The sequence below is a fragment of the Wyeomyia smithii genome, chromosome 3 (genome assembly GCF_029784165.1).
Source record: "Wyeomyia smithii strain HCP4-BCI-WySm-NY-G18 chromosome 3, ASM2978416v1, whole genome shotgun sequence".
Classification (NCBI taxonomy): domain Eukaryota; kingdom Metazoa; phylum Arthropoda; class Insecta; order Diptera; family Culicidae; genus Wyeomyia; species Wyeomyia smithii.
The window spans coordinates 109,232,266-109,254,947 of NC_073696.1; the positions used below are offsets into that span (position 1 = coordinate 109,232,266).

At 38.3% G+C, this 22,682-nt stretch overlaps 1 protein-coding gene across 1 annotated transcript; it reads left to right on the forward strand.

The window, feature by feature from the left end:
- The first annotated feature begins 5,725 nt into the window (after nt 1-5,725).
- Nucleotides 5,726-22,604, forward strand: LOC129726529 (dynein assembly factor with WDR repeat domains 1). Its single transcript, XM_055683347.1, is given in 7 exon segments — nt 5,726-5,872; nt 5,932-6,004; nt 6,144-6,347; nt 17,387-17,509; nt 17,511-17,888; nt 17,950-18,475; nt 20,771-22,604. Coding segments are annotated over 6 exon segments (1,314 nt in total). The 5' UTR covers nt 5,726-5,832; the 3' UTR covers nt 18,446-18,475; nt 20,771-22,604.
- Nucleotides 22,605-22,682: the final 78 nt, after the last annotated feature.

Sequence of the window (22,682 nt, forward strand, 5' to 3'; positions counted from 1 at the left end):
CAATTGAATATTCAATAGTAATGAATAACACTTCGTACCCTAGCGACTGCGAGTACGAGGATGTACCAGATGATACCACAAAACTGACTTCGAACAAGTCAAACGTAGACTATGCATAATAAATTGGCGTAGTATAATTTGTAAAGAGAGCGGGGGCCTAGTGTGGTTGGTAACGTCTCCGCCAACCACGCTCGACGCCTGGGTTCGAATCCCACCGCCGACATAGGTGTCGATTGTTGTGAGGTGGCGTGATCCACTCACAACCAACCCAACTGGTCTAGATTCAATCCTAGCCGACACCGGGAGATTTTCTGAGGCGAAAAATCTCTGGGATCACACCTTCCATCGCATGAGGAAGTAAAGCCGTTGGCGCCGGTCCGTTAATAAACGGGTCGTGATTTAGGGTCCTGGGTGTGGAGTCGCCTCCCTGGGCGTCGGTGATTGGCCACAACAGTGGCGGAACTAGACCGACGGAAAATAAGCGAGAATAAAAACAAACAAAAAATAATTTGTAAAGAAGGAAATGTAAACGAAGAAGTATCAAAATTTTATGAAATAATTAATCAAATTATCAGAAAATATACCACTAAAAAAAGACGTACGAGCACCAACAAATATCCAGTGTGGTTTAATTCACAATTGAAGAACCTAAAAAATAGAAAACAAAAAGCACATAAAATATACAAAAAAGACAACAATAGCGAAAATCTTCAAAATTACCAAGAAACTTGCTGTCAACTTTACGCAGCCATTAAAATTGCGCATGAACATAACCGTAAAATCGAACATCAAATCTAATCTTGCCATAAGAACTTCTTCAATTACGTAAAAACCAAACTAAAAAGTAACAACTTTCCATTACAAATGCATCTTGACAGTAATGTAGGACACATATGTAGTCTTTTTGCCACTTTTTTTTTCAAGAAATATACACCACATTTGAAGAAACAGACCGCGACCGCTAATATTTCTCGTATTTTCCTGAATATTCGAATTCTTATCTGTCAATCAAATATCTGAATTCGAAATTCAGAACGCACTTAAAAATTTAGACGCTACGAAAGATCCTGGACCTGACAGAATAGCTCCAATTTTTCTCAAAAACTTGGCAGAAGAACTATCTACACCTTTACTTTACCTCTTTAATATGTCTCTGAAGAATGGAATTTTTTCAGAACTTTGGAAAATCTCATATTTAGTGCCAATTTTCAAATCTGGCGCGAAATCTGACATTCGTAATTATCGTGGAATTGCCATTATTTCATGCATTCCAAAATTATTTGAATCAATAATTAATGAAAAAATCTTTCAGGAAGTAAAAAACCAAATTACAACTCAACAACGAATTATAATTTATTTAATTACGAAATTTAAAAATATGTTTGTGAAAATGCTATACCTCGAGATTGGCTCATATTATCACGAGGTGATAAATATTTCATACGTAAAATTTTCCGAGAAATACGATGAAACCATCAAATTTAAAATAAATTTAGCTGCAAATGCTAATTTAGTTTTAAAATACAAAAATAATCTATCTGACAACACTTTCGGTCAAAAACAATATTTTTTGTAGATTCCTTGGTTTATTTTCTTCAAAATTTTCCTATCACTATTTTTCGGGTGTCTTACATCAATAAATTATAAAATAAATCAATTACGAAATTTACAACTAATTTCGTAAAAATGTTATATCTCGAGATTGGCTCATATTACCTCGGGATGATGGTTGTTTCTTACGTGAAATTTTCCAAGGAACACGATGAAATTATCAAATTTAAAATAAAAATGGCTACATTTGCCGAAAAATGTAAATTTTGTTTTCAAATACAAAAATAATTTATCTGGCAACATTTCCGGTCAAAAGTTATATTTTTTTGGATTCCTTGGCTTATTTTATTCAAAAATCATCTATCAGTATTTTTTGGACATCGTACGTCTATGAATTGTAAGAAAAAGAGAAAAGAGATTTTGAACAAAAAAACGCGTGACATTGCAATAAGGAGGGGGGTCCTACAGAGCGGGGGGTAATCCAATCGACACCAAAATTGGGATTTTTCCAAAGTGACAGTAGATGAACAATTCCCCCAACTTTGAGCAAAATCTGTGATGGTCGTACACTTCGTATGGAATGACCCATATGCTGACGACATGAAGCTTTTTATAGAAATAATCAATGCAGAAGACTTCGAAATATTCCAGAATGAAATTAATGTATTCTACACTTGGTGCAACAAAAGTCGTTTACAACTCAACATTAAAAAATGTAATTCAATAGCCTTTAGCAGAAAAACAGTAACACCACCAACAGACATTTTCGTTTCCTAGGAATCCAGTAGAAAAATGCAAAATCGTAAGGGACCTAGGCGTAGTCTTAGACTCCAAACTTACATTCATAGAACATTATAACACAATAATCAACAAAGCAAATAACATGCTGAGCTTTATAAATCGCTTCGGCCATAATTTCCAAGACCCATACACAATCAAACTATTATATATTACATACGTCCGACCAATTCTGGAATATTGTAGCATTGTATGGAATCCCTATATTGTAACACATGAAGAACGCATTGAATCTGTCCAAAAACAATTTCTTTTGTTCGCGCTTCGTAAGCTAAACTGAACAGCATTTCCCTTACCATCATATGAAGCACGCTGCATGCTTATAGACATACAAGCACTTAAAAAACGCCGCGAGCTTTCAATGCTTTACTTTATTAATGACATTATTTCTCAACGCGTGCAATCTTCTAAATTATTATCGCAACTAAATTTTTATGCACCCAGTCGTCAATTGATAAATCGTAGAATATTTTCGGAAAGCTCTAACAGAACTAACTACTCAAAAAATGGCCCAATAAATCGCATGATGCGTCACTATAATCAGCACGGCGAAAATATCGACATCACTATGGGCAGAAATCAAATCAAAAAACGACTAACTACTGGAAATAATGTATAGAATATAAGTAAACATTGTATTATTATAACTGTAGTCTACATTTGCTTTTTTTTTTCTCTCTCGCTTATTTTCCGTCGGTCTAGTTCCGCCACTGTTGTGGCCAATCACCGACGCCCAGGGAGGCGACTCCACACCCAGGACCCTAAATTACGACCCGTTTATTAACGGACCGGCGCCAACGGCTTTACTTCCTCATGCGATGGAAGGCGTGATCCCAGAGATTTTTCGCCTCGGAAAATCTCCCGGTGTCGGCTAGGATTGAATCTAGACCAGTTTGGGTTGGTTGTGAGTGGATCACGCCACCTCACAACCATCGACACCTATGTCGGCGGTGGGATTCGAACCCAGGCGTCGAGCGTGGTTGGCGGAGACGTTACCAACCACACTAGGCCCCCGCTAAGTCTACATTTGCTTGACATATAATAATATGTTTCAAATATATAACAAAACACTCTATTCAAATTTTCCTTGTGAAATAATATTAAACTAGTGCTAATGATTCTTTGTTCTCCCGTACAGGTTGAATATCTAAAGCATAACCCTAACTTTTACTGTTGTGGTTTTGTTGTTTCTACGTTTGGAAACAGAAATGTAGACAAAATGTCTAAAGGGCCATCCACATTCCACGTGGACAGATTTGGGGGGGAGCGGGGTATCAAAATCGGCAAAAATCAGTCCACGTGGAATGTGGATGGCCCTGATTTAGTGAGTACGTGAATCGTTTATTGTGTGTTTGATAGAATTTAAAAACAATTTAGTAAATGACAGATATGGATATGAAGCATCCACACAGTGGCCCCATATTTATTCACAGCAGAAATAAAAATAGATCATTCTTTGTTACGCCCCCTCGAAGCGGCAATCCTAAAATGGTGAGGTAAAGCGTAAAATAGTGCAAATAAAACATGACTACACGACGGAAAACAGGAAAATCACTCGCCCAAACGTGTAAAAAGATACATTCTTGCCAGCCGGTGGTGGACACTCCGACCGACGAAGCGGCAAATCCGTATGAGTGATGAAGGCCCTGAACGCGACCTCCTGTGCCATCCTCTGCTGGGGATGGGTTCGGGATGCGGCTCGTACGTACGTGCCTTCACCGGTATTGTATTCCGACACAAGGATTTTCGACAAAAAGCTATTTGTAAGAGGGTTTATCTTCAGGAAGCCAATTTTATTTGTTCACTGAACGCATCACGTAAATTTATTATTTCTCACCCAGAATGTGTCGGGGGTAGAGACCGAGTGAGGAGTAGGCAATGAACCTGGATGTGCGTTATTGAAAAATGAGCTTAGTTCTGCCAAAGTAAGAGCAAGTGAAGAGGTTGAAGATTATGTCCCTTCAGCAGGGTAGGTGATTGTTATTCGCACTTGAAAACTGTTGCCGTCTGATGTGCTTATCTGCTGATCCTAAGGTAAATGCAGAAGTAGGGAGGTTCACATTTTCTGAGGCTGAATGAACTTTTGAATAATTAAAAGTGTCTCACTTTGCAATTATTTAATGTAGTGCATCGAAGGTGATAGCCAAATGTATACTTTGTATCAATGATCAATGAACATCCACCCTAATGGTGTTTACGGCTTTCGATTCGAATCCCTTCGTACACGATAGCCAGCATCATTTTACTTTACGATGCGCTTCGATTGACATCGCGATCCATAGCATGAAGGATATGTTTTGACAGTGAACGCATAATCGCTCTTGCATACTCGTGACGTTCTGCAGTGGACCGAATTGTGTACCACATCACACTCGAGAACGCTTGTAGGGTGGGGTGGCACAGGAAAGGATGTTCATTTTCTCACGAGCCACAAGTGATGCAGCATCGGCTGTAGCGTAGCGTGCTAGGCACAGCATGCAGTAATAGCCACCCACTCACCAGCCCGTTGTAACTTCGAGTCAACGTGGGGTGCCGATGATGAGAGTAGCACCAAATGACGTCGATAATTTGCTACAGGTATCGCGCACGGCAGTATGCTGCTCGATCATGACATAGCAATTATGTGGAATGAGTTTATTTCACTACAGGAGCTATTAGTTCCGATTGAGAGGAACTTACGTGCCCATAGGAATATGTACAAAGAAATGTGTAGTTGAAAGGCGGCTTTTATGAACCCATATGACAATACTATTGAAATACGCGTAGCAATATTACACTATGGGGATTGGCTTTTTGAAAAACTGTAAAACATACGAATCCATCCATGTTAATACATTTTTCGCGAAGGGACATCAATTTTAATCCCACAAATTACATTCAATCTCTGGTTTATCGTTCACTACAAGCATAATTGATGGAAATTGTATTACATCGAACTATGCATATCATTCCCAATTATTTTCTAGCTCAATATTCGTTGCACAATTGTTAAAAAACACCAGGTTCTATTTTCTAGTATCAATCAGATATATCCTAATCCAGATTTTTTTGCAGCGCTGCCTTTCATCAGCACTACATATAATTTTCATGAGAGTAGTATTCACTTAACATAAATTATAGCAACCCTTCTGTCAAACTCATCGAAAAAACCTGTTCTATCTTTTTTGTATGAATTCCAATCCCCTCGTTCCACTCGTATCAACAGGTGGAGCGTCATCGCAACAATTTGAAAAATTTACCAACAAACATTCACTAGGTTACCGGAACCATGGAAACAAAAACACGTGCTTTTGGAACAGATTTATACAAAAAAACATTGCCGCTTGTATTGATCCAACATGCGATGAAAAATTTCTTCACATTTACTGATCGACTTTCCGTGAGTGCGGAAGTATTGTCGAATTTGCGCCAAAATTTTTATACATCTTTTGTGTTGAATCGTTGAGCCGTGTTGTAGAACTATTCGAACGAAAATCTAACGCAATGCGACTAATAAAAATATATCTGCGATATTATCCACCAGGTATACAAGGAAGCACTAATTCAGTGTGAAATTTTACATATTTTGTTTTTTTTTTGTAGGAATTGCTCTCAGCTATAAGAAACGTGATGTTGAAGAAACTAAAATGATAGATCTTTTCGACCTCACTCCAAGGTAAGCTTTCAAACAGAATAAAGAAGTGCCAAAGTACAAAAATCATGATATTTTTATCATGTTCAGGTTAATCTATTGCAAACAATGTTTAACATAATAACTTCTTTCGATATTCGAACTAAATTCGTATACCTTCCAGCTGTGATCTGCAAACGCTGACGAAACATATCGCCACTACTGAACCACTGATAACACAGGAAATATTCCCGCAAGTGACCGAGATCTTGGAAAAATTACAAAAGAAGCTCAAGGAACCAGTCAAAACCAAGTTCTACCTCTTCAAAACGCTTCAAACGCACATTCTTCCTCTGACCAATGTGTCTTTCGACAAGTCGGGGAAAAAGTAAGTATTCGTTTATTGTGGTTTTTATGACAGCCTGAACATTCAATTTTTATACAGCACATGAAAGTCTATTCGGCAATGTCGTTCAGTTGCAGTATTGCGCTTCAAAGAAAATCGATAGCTATGATTTCGTGCAGCATAGCATTTATTAATGTAACACTTACATTGAGCGAGTTCATAAGCGGTGGTGGATTCAATGCTAAACGAACTTCCTCGTTGTTATACTGCTTCATTGCCATTATCACCTGCGCCCCGTCAAAGTGATGGTTATGGGAGTACTATTGCTAGCGTGACCGAAAGCTTGTTGCACTTTAAAAATAGAGCATTTCTACACAAAATGGCAGAACAGTTTTAAATACGACTCACATGCGAATGGTTATTTTTTTTTCATTTTTATTTTTTTTTTCACATTCAAATCATGCTAACTTTTTAACAAATCATAGTTTGGAAGGTTGCATTCTAAATTGACGTCAAAGATTTAATTTTTTTAGAAAAGTACACTGGAATAACAGTATAACTCCGTTAAAAATTGCAGAAGAAAAAATTGCTTTTACTTGTAACCCGCCGATTTGTATACTTTAATACAGGGTGTTGGGGAGCTCACTTAAAATCCTCTGATAGAGCACTAGGCTGTCTCAAAAAAAAATCGATGTTGAAAAAGTCAAGGTGCTCAGCCCTAAATTGAAAGATAATGTTATTTATAGTATTTTTGTAGTACCTTTCGACTTTCTAAAAAAACGTTTTCAGGTTGCCCAAACGTGATTTATGAAAAAATGACTTTTTCAAGCTACTAAAGCCCTCTTCTGCACTTTTTTTCAAATCTGCTCGATTCCTAAATTTTCCCATATATTTTTTTTATTTTTGTGGGTTTGTTTTTGAATATTTTGCAAGATTTAGTTCAGCATCGCATTCAATTATTTGACTCACAGAACCCATTGAACATCACAAAAAATTTTTCTCATAACTTGCAGATCAAACCCTTCAGAACACATATGAAAAAATTTTTTTGATCAAGAACTGAATTTTTTACTGCAAAACGTGATTCATGACAAAAATTTACATGAAAAAAGATCCTTGATATCTTATCGAGAGGTTGAGATATTGGCGTTTTAACACACATTTTTACATTTCACAAAAATGCCACGAAAGCTCAATATCTCCATTGCACAGTGTTTTATTTCGCCGTTTTTGTGTGATTAATTAAATAGTGATTCAAATGTTGATTATAGCCATAAAGTTTGTTCGGAGAAGTTGCAGTATATTCAAAAATGCATCTTTTAATGTAGAAAAATGGGTGATCAATCCATCAATGAGTGAGATAAAAAATTTACTTTTTAATCAGAATAAGATAGACGCAAGGTGTCTTCGACAAAGTTTTAGGTTATCTTAAAACAAGAAACTTTACTGAAAAGATCATGTTTCTATCTCTTACATATTGCGAGCAACATTGAGTTTTCTATTAGAAGGCACTAAAAATTACAATTTTCGTTCTAACTTTTTTCGCAGATTTTTCCGAATTTTAAACCTTTTACAAAGTTATCACCCATTCACAAATGCATTTGTTTTCTGAACATTGTTATTTTATATCTCCCAAAATAAAACAGTTATTCAACATATTTGTTAAAATGCAAAGTTTTCCATCACAAAAGCTTAAACTACTGGGTAAGGGTAACTCTTCCTAAGACCAAAGTCGAATCACCCTCTACTATTGTGTTTCCGCATCTCAGCACGCCGCGATGAAACTGTACACACTGCCCTGTGGAAGTTTATTTCTGTAAGGCGTCGTACACAAATTACGTAACGCTAAAAGCCTAGATTTCAGACCCCCTCCCCCCCTATATAACGATTAGTAACGTTCGATATGACTCCCCCCCATTTATTACGTAACGCTGGACAACCTGTCCCCCCTCCAAATTTGCAATTATGAGCAAACATCACAGTTACGTAACGATCTCAACTACCCCCCCCTCCCCCTTATGTAACAATAGGTAACGCAGACTTAACCCCCCTCTTCCCCCCCCTCCTTCATGCGTTACGTAATTTGTGTACGACGCCTAACTGAGAGAGTGGTCTCTTTACGCACACTATGTATAATGACTTATTATACCTACAGCGGCGCAAGCGATGAGACACGTCAGTTGGTGGCCAACTCCCATGGAAGGCGTATCACGGAAGAGCTCGGTTGTGCTAATTTTTACTTTACGAACTAATTTCATTTTTTGTCATATTGACTTACATTTTAAGTTTAGTAAAGCGGGCAACTTGAAATGTTCTCCAAAATGCTATAAATAACATTATCTTTCAATTTAGGGCTGAGCACCTTGACTTTTTCAACATCGATTTTTTTTTTGGGACACCCTATAGAGCAGCCTATTTGATTGAAAAAATCCTTCTACGCAAATTGCCAAAATTCAACTACTTCAAAGTTATTCACTTTTTTTCAGTTTTTGATTATGTTTGCCCTCAACGAGGTCTAGCACATGAAGTATGATAGCTAGCTTTTGTTGGTTTCGTTGGAAAATGTTGTAATAAATAGTGTCTTTAAAACGTAGAATTAGAGAGAATAAAGAAAAAAACAAATGTGAAATGCTTATTTTGAGAAATGAACTGCAGTTTCCTCTCTGAAATGTGTATAAAATTCTACTCTACAAGTTGTTCCTTGACACCAAGCATCTAAGTCTTTTCGTTTAGCTGCTATAATATTACTTTGAAAGCAATTAGCTGCGCCCTTATTTAAGGGGCAATATCCACCGAAAATATTTTTTTTTAGTATTTTTTTATTGGCTTAAATCATGCTAAAACTATCCTAAATCTAATCCGCCCAAGTACTGATCTAAACTTAAAATTCGTTTAAATCAATTTTTACCGAACAACTTTTATGCTCCAAAACAATATTTTTGCTTTATTTTGACAATGCTCGTTTTTTTTTTTAATTTCGAGGCTTTGTAAACTAGTAGAAGTTACCTATGATCGATATCGTGTTTCAAATTTGAAGTATAGAGGTCGCTGCATCTAATTTCGACCGTTACAGCGTAACTACAGCACGGGTTTACTCACAATGTCTCTTTGTTTAGTCGATCAACCGTTTTTATTGTGTACGTTCTGTGTTTGAGTTTTTCTATACTTTTTAACTGTGAGTTATGTTCAAAAGTACTTAAATATGAGTGACAAGTTTGAGTTTTGCGTGGGGTCGGACGCCAACCGCGTCAAGGTTGCTGAGCATCGTATGTCTGATATCGCGAAAGAGGGTAGGCGCAACCTTTCATCAGATAAAAAAAGGAAGAGAAGGAAAATAAAGCCCAGGAAGGACAATTTTACGACGCATGGATAACTGACTGAAGGTAAAAAAAATATTAGGGGCTTTATTATTGCGAATGTTGAGATTTATAGCATTTTGAAACTTTAAACGCGTTTTTCTCAAAACCATGATCTCAAAATCGGCGAGCAGTAGAACTTAAAAAGTTTACATCCGATTGACTTGACATTTTAACTGTAGATTCTTCATTACATTATCTAGTGAAGTACACACGATTTTAGCGATTGATTAACAACACCAAAATTTATAAAGAATTAAAGTCGATTTTTTTTTGTCGAAAATGTTTTTTTTTCTTCAAACCGTTGCCATTTTGCGAAGAAAAATTCTAAAAATATAATCATGTGTAATTTACTAGCGATACTTAAGTAGATAATGAAAGATTTTTTGTTTTGGTTATAGGTGAAGCTGGGCACAAATGCTACTGCTCGCCGCGGAAGAACTTAAAAAAAAGCGGTTCACGGCAATCGCTGCACAGCTGCCATTTTGTGAAAAAAGCAGCAATGCAATTTTTTTTCTATTCTCCAAGAGTTGCTTAATCCAACGATATATTATTTCTATACCTTACATCTCAAATGTCCTTTAAAAAAATATCATGAAAAAAGCCTTGTTTTTTCGAGCATTTGGTGAATATTACCCCTTAATGTTGTAAAATTCACAATTTTCTGCTCTCTTCGAAAGGAGGGGGGGGGGGAATTCGATTTTTTCACCCCATAAGTACTCGGCGGGTTACCCGGGTACCCACAAAATGAAATGCTTCTTGTATTTTCATTTCTTGACCGATTTTCGATCTTGGCCTGTCAAAAGATTCGAAAATCTATCTAATTTTAGAATCCGGGACCGACATGAACCTGTGACCACATCTGGTTCCTGTAAATCCGGATCTTCGGGAGCATGTTCCGGTGAGACAAATAAGTAAGCAAAGCAAAGCAAAGCAAAGCCACAGTCTCTCCCGAGCCAACACTCGAACCTACGACGACTGGCTTGTTAGGCCAGCATCGTACCTCGAGACCAGCTGGGAGGCAAATTAGTACAGTTGTCAAAAAAACGAACAAAATTAGTATTAAAATTCATGAAATCACTCAAGGAATCGATTGCGATTTACATCAATTTCGAGTTCATCTGGTGAGTTGTCCCCGAAACGGACGTACCGAAGCAGATTCTCGTGGGGCCCTATATGGCCAACAACATAAATGGATAGAAACCCTAGCAATATGTATGTCAAAATTCATGAGATCAACTTAATGAATCCTTTTTGAGTTCATGTAAGATGAACTCGAAATGGATGTAAATCGATTCCTGGTGTGATTACAAGAATTTTGACATACATATTGCTAGGGTTTCTATCCAATCATGTTGGTGGCCACACGGGAATACAGGCGTGTCTGCCAGTCGGTGCCTAAGCTCAAATACCGTGGGCGCGGATTCTTCAATGGTTGTGCTTATTCTGGGCCTTCCTCGAGAGAAGTTACGCTCAAATTCTCCACCGTAAATAATATCACGTCCAGTCGTTGCACATAATCTTGGGCTTGGGCAGATGGGGGTCCTGTAAATTATCGTGGCATTGCAATAATATCATGTATCCCCAAACTTTTTGAAGCTATCGTAAACCAAAAAATATTTAATCAGGTAAAGAACCGCATAACGTGTAACCAACATGGTTTTTACAAAGGAAGGTCTACGGCTACCAACTTACTTGAACTTGTTGATTTCTCTCTTGCGTTTATGGACAGATGCAACTTCGTGGAAACCCTATACACGGATTTTAGCAAAGCTTTTGACAGAGTAGATATTTCCATGCTTATGTTCAAATTAAAAAAACTGGGATTTGAGACAGAGCTACTTAGATGGATTGAATCTTATTTGACAAATAGGACACAAACGGTTAGGTTTAAGGGACACCTCTCTGTACCAGTAAAAGTGACATCTGGAGTTCCACAAGGCTCCCATTTAGGCCCTTTGCTCTTCATTCTATTTGTTAATGACGTTACCCTTGTGTTGAATCGTCTCAAAGTATTGATATATGCCGATGACATCCTGAACATTCCAGATGCACTCTTGGACATCAAATTGTAGAAAGGTGTTATCAAATTAGAGATTTAGGAGTGATTATGGATTCTAAGTTAACATTCATTGATCACTACAATACGATCATCAATAGAGCCAACAGTATGCTGAGTTTTATAAAAAGATTCAGTTATCATTTCGTAGACCCGTATACTATAAAAACTCTTTTTGTTACATATGTTAGATCTATTTTAGAATACTGTAGTGTTGTTTGGTCGCCTTTCCAAGACGTCCATTCCAATAGAATCGAATCCGTACAAAAACAGTTTTTGTTATATGCACTAAGAAAACTAGGTTGGAACTCATTTCCTCTCTCTTGTTATGAATCGCGTTGCATGCTCATTAATATAGAAACGCTTGAAAAAAGAAGAGAAATTGCTTCGGTAACTCTTGTCAACGATTTAGTTTCACAACGCATATGTTCGGTAAATTTGCTAGGAAAACTCAACTTTTATGCTTCTACACGCTCATTAAGAACACGAAGAATTTTTGTATTAAATTCTTATAGAACAGAATATGCCATGGCCGGGCCAATTAATAGTATGATGAGTCTATTTAATAAATATTGTGAAGTTATTGATTTAACGATGTCGCGAAATGCTCTTAGCAAAAAAAATGAACACTATAATTAGATAACTATATTTGTGATGTTAGCAATAGTTTTAAGATGTAGTCTACTATGATTGACGTAAATAAATAGTTTAAATAGTGTAGCTGCTCGATGTTAAGCCATGGGGCTCGTTGGGCTTGTTTTAAGGGGTTATATACCTTTTTGGTTTTCATTGCATCAAAGTGGTATTTTTCTGAAAGTACAGTTTATCAACAACAAAACTATACGTTTGATTTTGAGATATACCAACTATTAATGGAGTAATGGCCGTTTCCCTGAAACGCTATTTTTTTGCAAAGGCTTGCTCAGCGGGTCAACAGAAATCAAAAAACTTATATTATTTCATTAGTTCAGAAGTGTGCCGAGTCCTTGAACGATCGCTTTTATGAGTATTTTGTTTTCAGTGCAAACGGGAACGCTTTTCGCAAAAAATGCACGTTTTTAGCGCTAAAAATTGCATTTAAATTTTTTTTGCGGCAAAATGTAACTGTATGTTTCAAAAAGCGATCTTTCAAGGATCGGCGAATTTAATAACGATAATTTAAAAAAAAAGATGAAGGAAATCGGTTTAGTACTTTTCCCGCAATCAGGATCACGGCAAAGTCAATTTCCGGAAAACACTATTCCGAAATAATCGCGTGCAAAGTTTCAAGTTTAGCTTATGCGACCGTGGCGAGGCGCGCTGCAAATCGCTCTAACTCAATAGATAAAGATCTGAGCAATAGGAAGAAAGTTAGAGCGATTTGCAATTGAAAATGTTTTCAAGATGTTGTATTTGAAGATGATTCAATAAAAAAATTTTCGGTTTTTTGAAAACTAAAAAGGTATATGTATAACCCCTTAAACGCGTGAGCACTACCACTAGATCCGCGTTGATACTCGCCTATCGATAGGTGCGTACGTTGGTGATGTCTGAGAAGAACCGCTTGTCGATGGGAACATGGTCAATTTGGTTTGCGTTAAGATACTTAATACTGATGTGCGTTTATCAGGTGATCCAAAAGTCGCTTCGTGGATGTCCTTGCGGGGGAACAACGTACTTCGCATTATCAGTTCTCGAAAAGCTGCAAAGTTTACACTTCGTTGGTCGTTGGTGTTCGTCTTGGTGTACAGCATGCTTGTCATTCTCCTCAGTATGTGGAAAGAGCGGAGAAAAAAATCACCGCGCACTTCCCTTTCAGTATGTGCTCACCACACTGCTTTTTTCTCCACTCCAAAGTGTCCCAACCAACTTACAGAGAGACAAACACAATTCCAGCTCATCCCACATCTGATAGAAACAAGAAGGGTGAATCACTCTACAGAGTAAACGCAGCAGTACACCACAGAGTCCACTTGCGAGTAGTCTGGAAAGTGAAAAAAACCTACCGGGCAAAAGTGTAGTCCTCGTGTAGCTACACCGCGAAAACAAATTCGACAAGAGTAAACTCGACCGGCACGAGCAACGCAGTCTATTTTTTTTCTCCCAATTTTTTTTCCTCTTCTGCCACGCTCAACAAAAAAAAACTGTAAAACGCACCGCAGATAGCTCTGCTGTGTACTTATTGTGCGTGATGTCGATACGTGTGAGAAAGTACACCATAGTTCATTGTCTCGCAAAAAAGAGATTTTAGATTCCACCGCGGTGCCTTCAGGAAGCTCACCAGATAAAAATCGTCTGTCGTTCTCTTCTAGCATGTGCGTTGATTTGCTCTTTAGTGTGAGAGCAGTTGTTTTCGCAGTGCAAGATGTTCTCCTGCACTCTAGAGGTTTGCTGAGGAGAAAAGACAAGCATGGTGTACAGAATATCGTGTCCGATCACCGGTTTATACATATCTTCTCTTCAGACTTTAGTGCTCATATCCCCAATAATTTGATATTTCGTCACAAGCAGGGAATCCTTCTGTCGTAGACATTCTTCAACTGTGCGTAGAACGCTTCTTTATCAAAATAGGGGTGTCCTTAGTGCGGGCAGTTCGCGTTGATGATTTTGTAATCGTGGAATCGACCTTTAATCCTCAATACACACATCCTTTCGCTGATCACACGACTTTGCATGTTACTGATGTTAGCCAGCACGATGGAGCCGATGAACCGCTCTGAGAATACTGAGTCCTACGGCCACATATCCTCCGTACACTTGCAACACGATATTGGAATGACGGGATTAGAGCTTGTCCGGTAACATCCTAGCGATTTACAGTACCTAGTTTCCTGCTGTCTTGTAGATATCGTGGCACAACTTTTAAATCTCAGTCGCTTACAACGAATGGATAGTCTAAGGTGGTGCCGACTCGCCAGAGGTGGCTAGAAGAGATTCTACAGATCCCACTACAAATCCCCCGGCCATGACTCCTGCTGCCTATCCGGGAGTGTTTTCAACAAAAACTGCTCTTCACAGCTTAGTGACATTGATTGAAAAGTCCCTGAAATATCAGGAGACGGCGCTATTTGCCTTCTTGATATTGGAGGGGCTTTCGATAACACGTCCTTTGCATCAATTTATACGGCTTGAAGACAATAAGGGAATCGACCACACTTCAAGTAGCTGGATGCTCTCTAGCAAAGTGATCACAGTAACCTTGGGAGATTCGTCTGTTACAATGTCGGTGATCAAGGGATGCCCGCAAGGAGAAGTTCTCACGCCCTTGTTATGGTCACTCGTTGTCGACGCACTTCTTAATAACCATACACAGCTTGGTTACGAGGTCATTGGATACGCTGATGACGTCGTCCTCATCGTAAGAGGTAAAGACGACGCAACTCTGTCGAGCCGAATGCAAGCGGCTCTGAATGCCACCATGTCTGAACATAAACCCCTCAAAAACAGTCCTAATTCCATTCAGTGGACGGAGGTAGATCTCCATCACTTCCCCAACACTGAATGGAGTTAGACTGAGCTTCAGCAATGAAGTCAAATACCTCGGAATTATTCTGGATAAGGAACTGAACTGGTCTGCACAACTGAATCATGCGATCGGCGATCTGGGCCTGCAGAACTCTGTTTGGTAAGACCTGGGAACTGAAACCAGACTTGGCACTCTGGTCTTACAAGACCATTGCCCGACCAAGAATCACCTATGCTGCCGTGCTGCCCGTGTGTGGTGACATAAGGTAAACGAAGTGACTGTCCGAGCAAAACTCAAAAAAGTTCAACGACTTGCATGTCTTTCGGTTACCAGCGCTATGCGAACAACTTCAACTGCAGCCATGGAAGCTATGCTCTGCCTACTGCCACTACATCTTCATGTGAAAAAGGAAGCAGAGCTTGGCGCTCTAAGGTTGCAAAGGAGGAAAACAATACTCGAAGGGGACCAAATCGGCCACCTTCGCATACTTAGGGACGACTGGATGGACGTTAGGACCAACATGGATATTCCGTATAGAGTGATTAAAACAAACCGCTCTATGTGGAACAATGGAGGGCCTAATCTTCCACCTGGCATCGTCAGTTTTTATACGGATGGAAATGGGATCCCTAACGGGATCTGGTATATACGGACTCGGTATCGGGAAAACGTTTTCCCTGACAAATTGCCCATCGTTTTTCAAGCAGAGGTATATGCCGTATATATCTGCGCAAAAATATATTTGAAACGCAACTACAGACATAGAAAAATCGGTATATTCTCGGACAGTCAAGCAGCACTAAAGTCCGTCAAATGCGCTTTTAAATTTGTTTGGGAATGCATTGAAACTCCACGGGAACTTTCCCGACAGAGCTCAGTTTTTCTGAATGAACACGCTGACTACCTAGTGAGACAGGGATCAGCTCAGCGATTAATTGGCCCCGAGCCGTTTCTGGGTACGTCCAATTCCGCTATCAAAAGCGAACTACTAACTTGGGAAAGGCTAGAAATAGCATCCCAATGGCAACAGGCATAGGGTTGTAGACAAGCCAAATAGATGATCTATCTGAACCCTGGAACCGCCAGAAAGTTACTAAGTCTAAATCGTAGTGAACAACGGATAATCACGGGACTCCTTACCGGACACTGTCTCGCTTTTCATCATTTAAAGACAATCGGTGTAGTGTTGAACGACTCCTGTCAAATATGTAAATCAGAGCCAGAGAGTTCAGAGCATTTGCTTTGCTCTTGCGGAGCTCTTGCTTAGGTACAACTTCTTGGGAACTTACCTTTAAACTCCATATCAAGTATTGAACTCCAATCCCAAGCAGGTAATTAGTTTTATCAACTATGTTGTACCTAATTGGATTTACTCCATCAATGAGTACGAGCAATCCGTAGCCTGTGCACAGCGATCGGGGGCCGCCACGAAAGACAATCAGCAAGATTGTCGCAGTGGCATTTCAGAACCCAGTGCCCTTCAGGCATACAGAAAAAAAAATCCAGGGGTGTTATCACCCAAACTTCATATCTAAAAGCCGTTCACTATCCGCAACCTTCGAGCCGTGAAATTCTTTGCTGTTAAGCTGTGCATCCCGAAGCTAATATTAAACTAGACGAAGATCGTAATGATCCCTGTGGTAACATTTGTATTAAACTCTGGGATAATCACTACCACACTCGGAGAGAGCAGAAAACATATAAAATAAAATAAAACACAGAAAACTGAAGGAAACACAAAAAAAACAAAGATTAGGGAATTACAAAAAGTACAGTTAATTCGAGTAAATTCATGGACAAACTTAGGTGCCGGTGTTACCACCCCCCCCCCCCCCCCCCAGGGATGCCGATTTCACCCGCACTGGTTGCTAAACGTCGTTTCAATCTTAGTTTCAAAACTTCACTATTCCTTGTAAAATAACAGTTTGAAAGTAATGACAGTCTTCTTATCTTGTTGAAAACAATCTGGGCAATGGTTCTGTGAAAGAAATATAACAATATATGCCACCAAGTCCTCCTTAAGAATCATTTTCCTTAGCTTACCCCCAGTACCCCTAGACGAAATAAAAAAGTTTTGAACCGAAAAGAGCAATATCTTAATCAATATTAATTAGGCGCTCCTAGGTAAGCTTTAAAAACGGTTCATTTGGAGATACCCACGTTATTGTTGGATCTAGTGTATGTTCAAATTATCATGATTTTTCAACACTCTATTTCCCAGATGCATAACCGGATCGTACGACCGAACATGTCGTATATGGAACGTGGAAAGTGGTGACGAAGAAAAAGTATTGAAAGGACACGATAATGTTGTCTTTTCCGTTGCTTACAACTATCCAAAGTGGTATGACGAAGAGAAAAAAAATATCTTCGGAAGCACTAACACACATTTCGTCCCATTTCAGCGATCGAATTCTTACTGGGTCCTTCGATAAGACTGCCAAAATTTGGAATCCTACTTCTGGCAACTGTTTGAACACCTTGTGGGGTCATACAGCGGAAATTGTGGCGGCTGAGTTCAATCCCAATCAGGGTGAACAGGTAGTAACTAGCAGCATGGATAATACAGCTCGGGTTTTCCACTGCGAGACTGGCCAGGAAGTCCACCTGTTTGGTGACCATCGAGCTGAGGTTATATCGGCGCGGTTCAACAAAGACGGGAACCTACTACTAACTGCATCTTTTGACGAAACTGCAATTGTTTGGGATATGAGGATGAAAGAGTATAAAATAACATGAAAAACCGCACAGTTCGAAATCTAGGAAAATTCTTTTTTTTTGTAGGCATGCCATAGTCATTCGCGGACATGAAGCCGAACTGAGCAATGCAATATGGAATTTTCAGTGTTCTCTCATAGCCACTAGCTCATTGGACAGAACGGCGAAAATCTGGGATGTACGAAGGCTTGACAACTGTCAAGCCATCGCTAATCATAAAGACGAAGTCCTCGACGTCGCGTTCAATTGTACCGGAACCCGTCTTGCGACAGGGAGTGCAGACTGCACCGCGAAAGTATGGGATGTGACTGGTAATTTCGAGCTCGTCACAATCATGGCGGGCCATAGCGATGAAGTGACAAAGGTTACATTTAGCCCACCGGGAGGACTACTGCTGACGGCTTCAGCCGACAAAACTGCACGTATTTGGAACTCTGCCACGGGCATTTGTACACAGACCCTTGCCGGACACGACGGAGAAGTGTTCTCGTGTTCGTTTAACTACTGCGGCGATGCCATCATTACCGCCTCTAAAGACAACACCTGTAAAATATGGAGATGATACGACTGGTTCTCGGGTCAAGCATTTAAAGTATGTAATTGTATGAACATCATCTCTAATTTCAAGCACATCAAGCTGTAATGTTGTTCATCTTTGATTGAGTAAACGTACATCGCATTGACAGGGAAAAGCTTACTGCGAAAAGTATTTTACATTCTACTTTCGCCTGTAGTTATTAGTAGTCATGAAACATGATGTCATGTAGTAAGAATCACACATTTTCAAAATAAATGAGCTTGTAGTCTTAGTTTTGTGTTTGTGTATCGAGCTGGTGTTGCAAAGCATCGAAGCGTGTTTTTATGTGCTGAAATATCCTACTTTTATAGTATAGAAACTTTGTTTCGTTTTCTGTTTTTTTTTCATGCCTTCTCTTGTTTTTTGTCATCTGTATCAACCTTAAAATGAAGTCCGAGAAACCAAAGAAGCCAAAACATAATGTGGTGTGCGGCAGCAGACAAGCTGAACATTGGACGAAATATTTGCTCAGATATTAAGTTTTCAAAAAACAGATTAGAATACAAACCTTTAGTAATTCATCTAATCACCCAATGTAAGTGCATAATTATAACTGGCCTAACAATTTGCTCAGATAATATTTACAGCGTCGAGTATAATTTGTGTGATAATTCGAATAATTTATAAGAATTACTTTTCCGTAAAACCTGCCGCGGCGTAGCTAACGCCAAGCTATTCTTATTATGTGCCTTACGGCTAGGGTTATTACCAATAGGTCTCGCCCGAAGATGCAAACTCTGTGCTTTTTCACATTTCAAACCCATGGTTTTTTGCAAACTTTGAATAGAATTTGCGGTATAGGATTGTTGTAATATATTTATTTCAGGTAATTACTTTATGTTACTTAAAAATATATGCGGTGTAAAATGATGACAATACAATACAACTTCCTAATCGGCCACCTTTAGAATGGTTGAATATTCACATGATTAATTGTAATCATGCAACTTAGTCAACATGGTCAGTACATCATCATTGGAATGCGCCGTATGTTTCGAAATAAAGTGAATGAGTCATTGTGAAAAATTTTGATGGAAAACATTCAACCTGATAAAAGTAAATCATCTGCTTCATCACGCATTGAACAGCCTGTATGCGAATTTCAGAGAAAATTGCCAAGATGGTTGCTATCACATTCACTTTTGAAGAATTTCCAATTCTCAGCACGCACAGAATAAACAAATTGAAGGTGGAAGCACCGTAACTTCGTCAGAGCGAATGGACTTGAATCTCAAAATTCGACTCTTGCAACAACGATCACCATGGCTAAAAACCCATTTCCATTCACGAAAAAGTATGCGTGCATTTTTTCCACCATATATTTTCAACATGCAATAATCATTCAACTTTCTCATTTTATTGCCAACACTAACGCTAATCTACCCTCCAGGTAGACGTGGTCCAATTTATACAACCTCTTTATGCAAAGCCGAGTTTCATCGGACCCTAGCAATGGAGGAAGTGACCAAATAAAGTAGCGGAGAATGCTTTAGTTGTCAGAAAGCTTACCCGTTTGGAAAATGTGAGTATTTTTCTTCACTGCAATATTCACTGTTTTTAATAGTTTACTCCGACAAATGCCTGCTGAAATAGCATCTTGTTTATTGTCATTTGGTGACGCAAAAGTGCAAGATTTGTCCACAACCATCGAAGCGAGTATATACCTACGTTATTGCAAAAATTTCATAACCCCAGCTTTCATTATTTGCTACAGAAAACATTGTTGCTTTCAATGAAGATGTTACACACATTTCATAAATGCATACGTGACGTGACTGAAATAAGATTGTCTTGTGAACTTCATGAACAATCATTAAAAGATGATCAAGAATTAATTGTCATGTGATACCATAAGGCATCATCAGCGGGAATGATTTAAAATAATATGGATTGTTCCTATAGCACAAAGAATACGCGGATTCAACTTATTTTCATTTACCTCGAGTGCGGTGCTCCACACTTTATAAATACTAGAAATTATATATGAAGGAATTATCACACGAAATTATACAACATATCAATATCGTAATAACCCGTTCACACCACAGCGAATATCTTGTGATATCGTCAATCTTGTTATCAAATGTCACGCACCAAATTTCATGTGAAAACTAGATGTATGGATTCTGATTTCAAGATACGCAATATCACATATCCGCTATGGTGTGAATAAGGCATAACTACCGAAAGGTACCGAATATTGGTAATTACATAAAAAAAAGTTCGAGTTCAGCAACAAGATTTCTGTCTTCATCATAAAACTTTGATTGTATTCAAACCTGGTCAGGCTCAAAGTTATCTTCTTTTCAGATACTGTTACGACAGAAATGTATCAAAATGAGTGATTCGCCCCTGAAACGGTAGCTTATTGCAATTAGTGCAATCCTTAGCAGCAAGATCAGTTGCAGACACATCCAATGAATCTTTTCGTTACGTTGCTTGTTAGCTGACACCGGGTATATTGTATTATAGTTATAATATATTTTATAATTTTGACAGAGTTTTACACTCAAAGAAATAAATCAACAGATGGCTAATCGCGTACCACGCGATCGCGTACCGTACCAGCGGTTTTCAACCTTTTTTGTCCGCGTACCCCTTTGTGATATTTTACAAACCAATTATACCCTCGATTTTTTTCTGAATGATTTTTCATATGGTAATTTTTGAAAATAACTGAATTAATATGTATAAAGTTAGTAGTAGGTACTCTCCAACAAAATAACAGAAATTATGTTCTTGAACATTTTATCTTGTGTAATTTGCTTTCTCCGCAATTACTAATGTTTTATTCGCGTACCACCTGGAGGCTACCCAGTACCCCCTGGGGTACGCGTACTCCAGGTTGAGAACCGCTGGCGTATCAAATATTTGAAAACAAAAAACAAGTAAGAAATGTTTGAGATAATGGTAAAAAAAGTAACGGTATTATTAATACAAATAATTGAGATGCTCGAGTAAAGACAGAAAGACCACGTGTTCATCGGATGGAAGTGTGTAGGAGCCGCGTGGTTGATTTCGACTGGGAAATAATTAAGGGTAAAATTATATCCCCATGTTTGCTGAAATGATGCAAACATGCGGATATGTTTCTACAGATGACGGTAGTTTTCCGAGTCTTGTGCCTTTGAAAATGCGAAGTCGGTCGTTTGTGGCTCCTACACAATTGCGCCTTAAATTAGTATCCAATTTGCCACGTATGTTTATAACTACCTATGTAGAACTAGATGCCAATAGAATAGTGTGTAGCACAATAATGACTATACTAGTAAGTATTGATCGATAAAGTGATAGAAACAAAAAATGTAGACAACAATTTGTACCAAATATCATCCTAGTGATTATGGAAAAAAACGCTATAATGATAAATATAGTCAATATACTTTGAAAAGTAAACTAACACAACATTGTGTTAGGTTTCTTCATATTTCCATTAGAAAAAGAATTCCTTAACTCTAGTCGTCTAAATTATTTTAAATACTCAATGTATCGATGTTGACAAAAACTGAATCACTAAATTCGCAGCGGTAGCATAGACGAACAAACATGCTTTTTCGAAAAAAAATCCTGAAAAATCTCCGTTCATCTTTGAAACGTCAACTTATGCGCCACCATGTGACACATTCCAGCGTAAAGCGATACCATGAGAAACCGACTTTGGCGTACATTTTATCCTGGATATTGGAAATTAGCTTAAAGAACATGTGATTAAACAGGTCCTAAATAATACCATCTAAATGTACTTTCTTATGACGGGTTGGTTGAGCAATTTATCGAAGTTGTATCATGTACTGCAACCCGACACATGTTTCCAAAACATTTCGGTATGTCTGTGGTGTCGCGATACGCAAAACAGTCTCCTGCATATTTAGATTAATAACAATTAGTTTATGCTATCTCGACCAGAAAGATAAAACAAAAATGTAACAGAAGCTGTTAGTTTGTTATGCGAAAAACATCTCAGGTTGTGTTTTAAATTTAATCCCGTTAGTTGTTAAAATAACAGAAATTATAACAAAAAATATTCTATTTATATAAAACCCATATCAAACTTTGTTACTAACGTATCAGCTTTCTAACATGATTAGATAGCATATATAACAGTATAATAACAACCATTGTTAGAAACAACAGGTTTTGATAGAGAAGAAAAAATTGTTAGATTTGTTTCAGAGCAACTTCATTTCAGGATTTGTTTTTATAACTCATTCAGATTCAATTT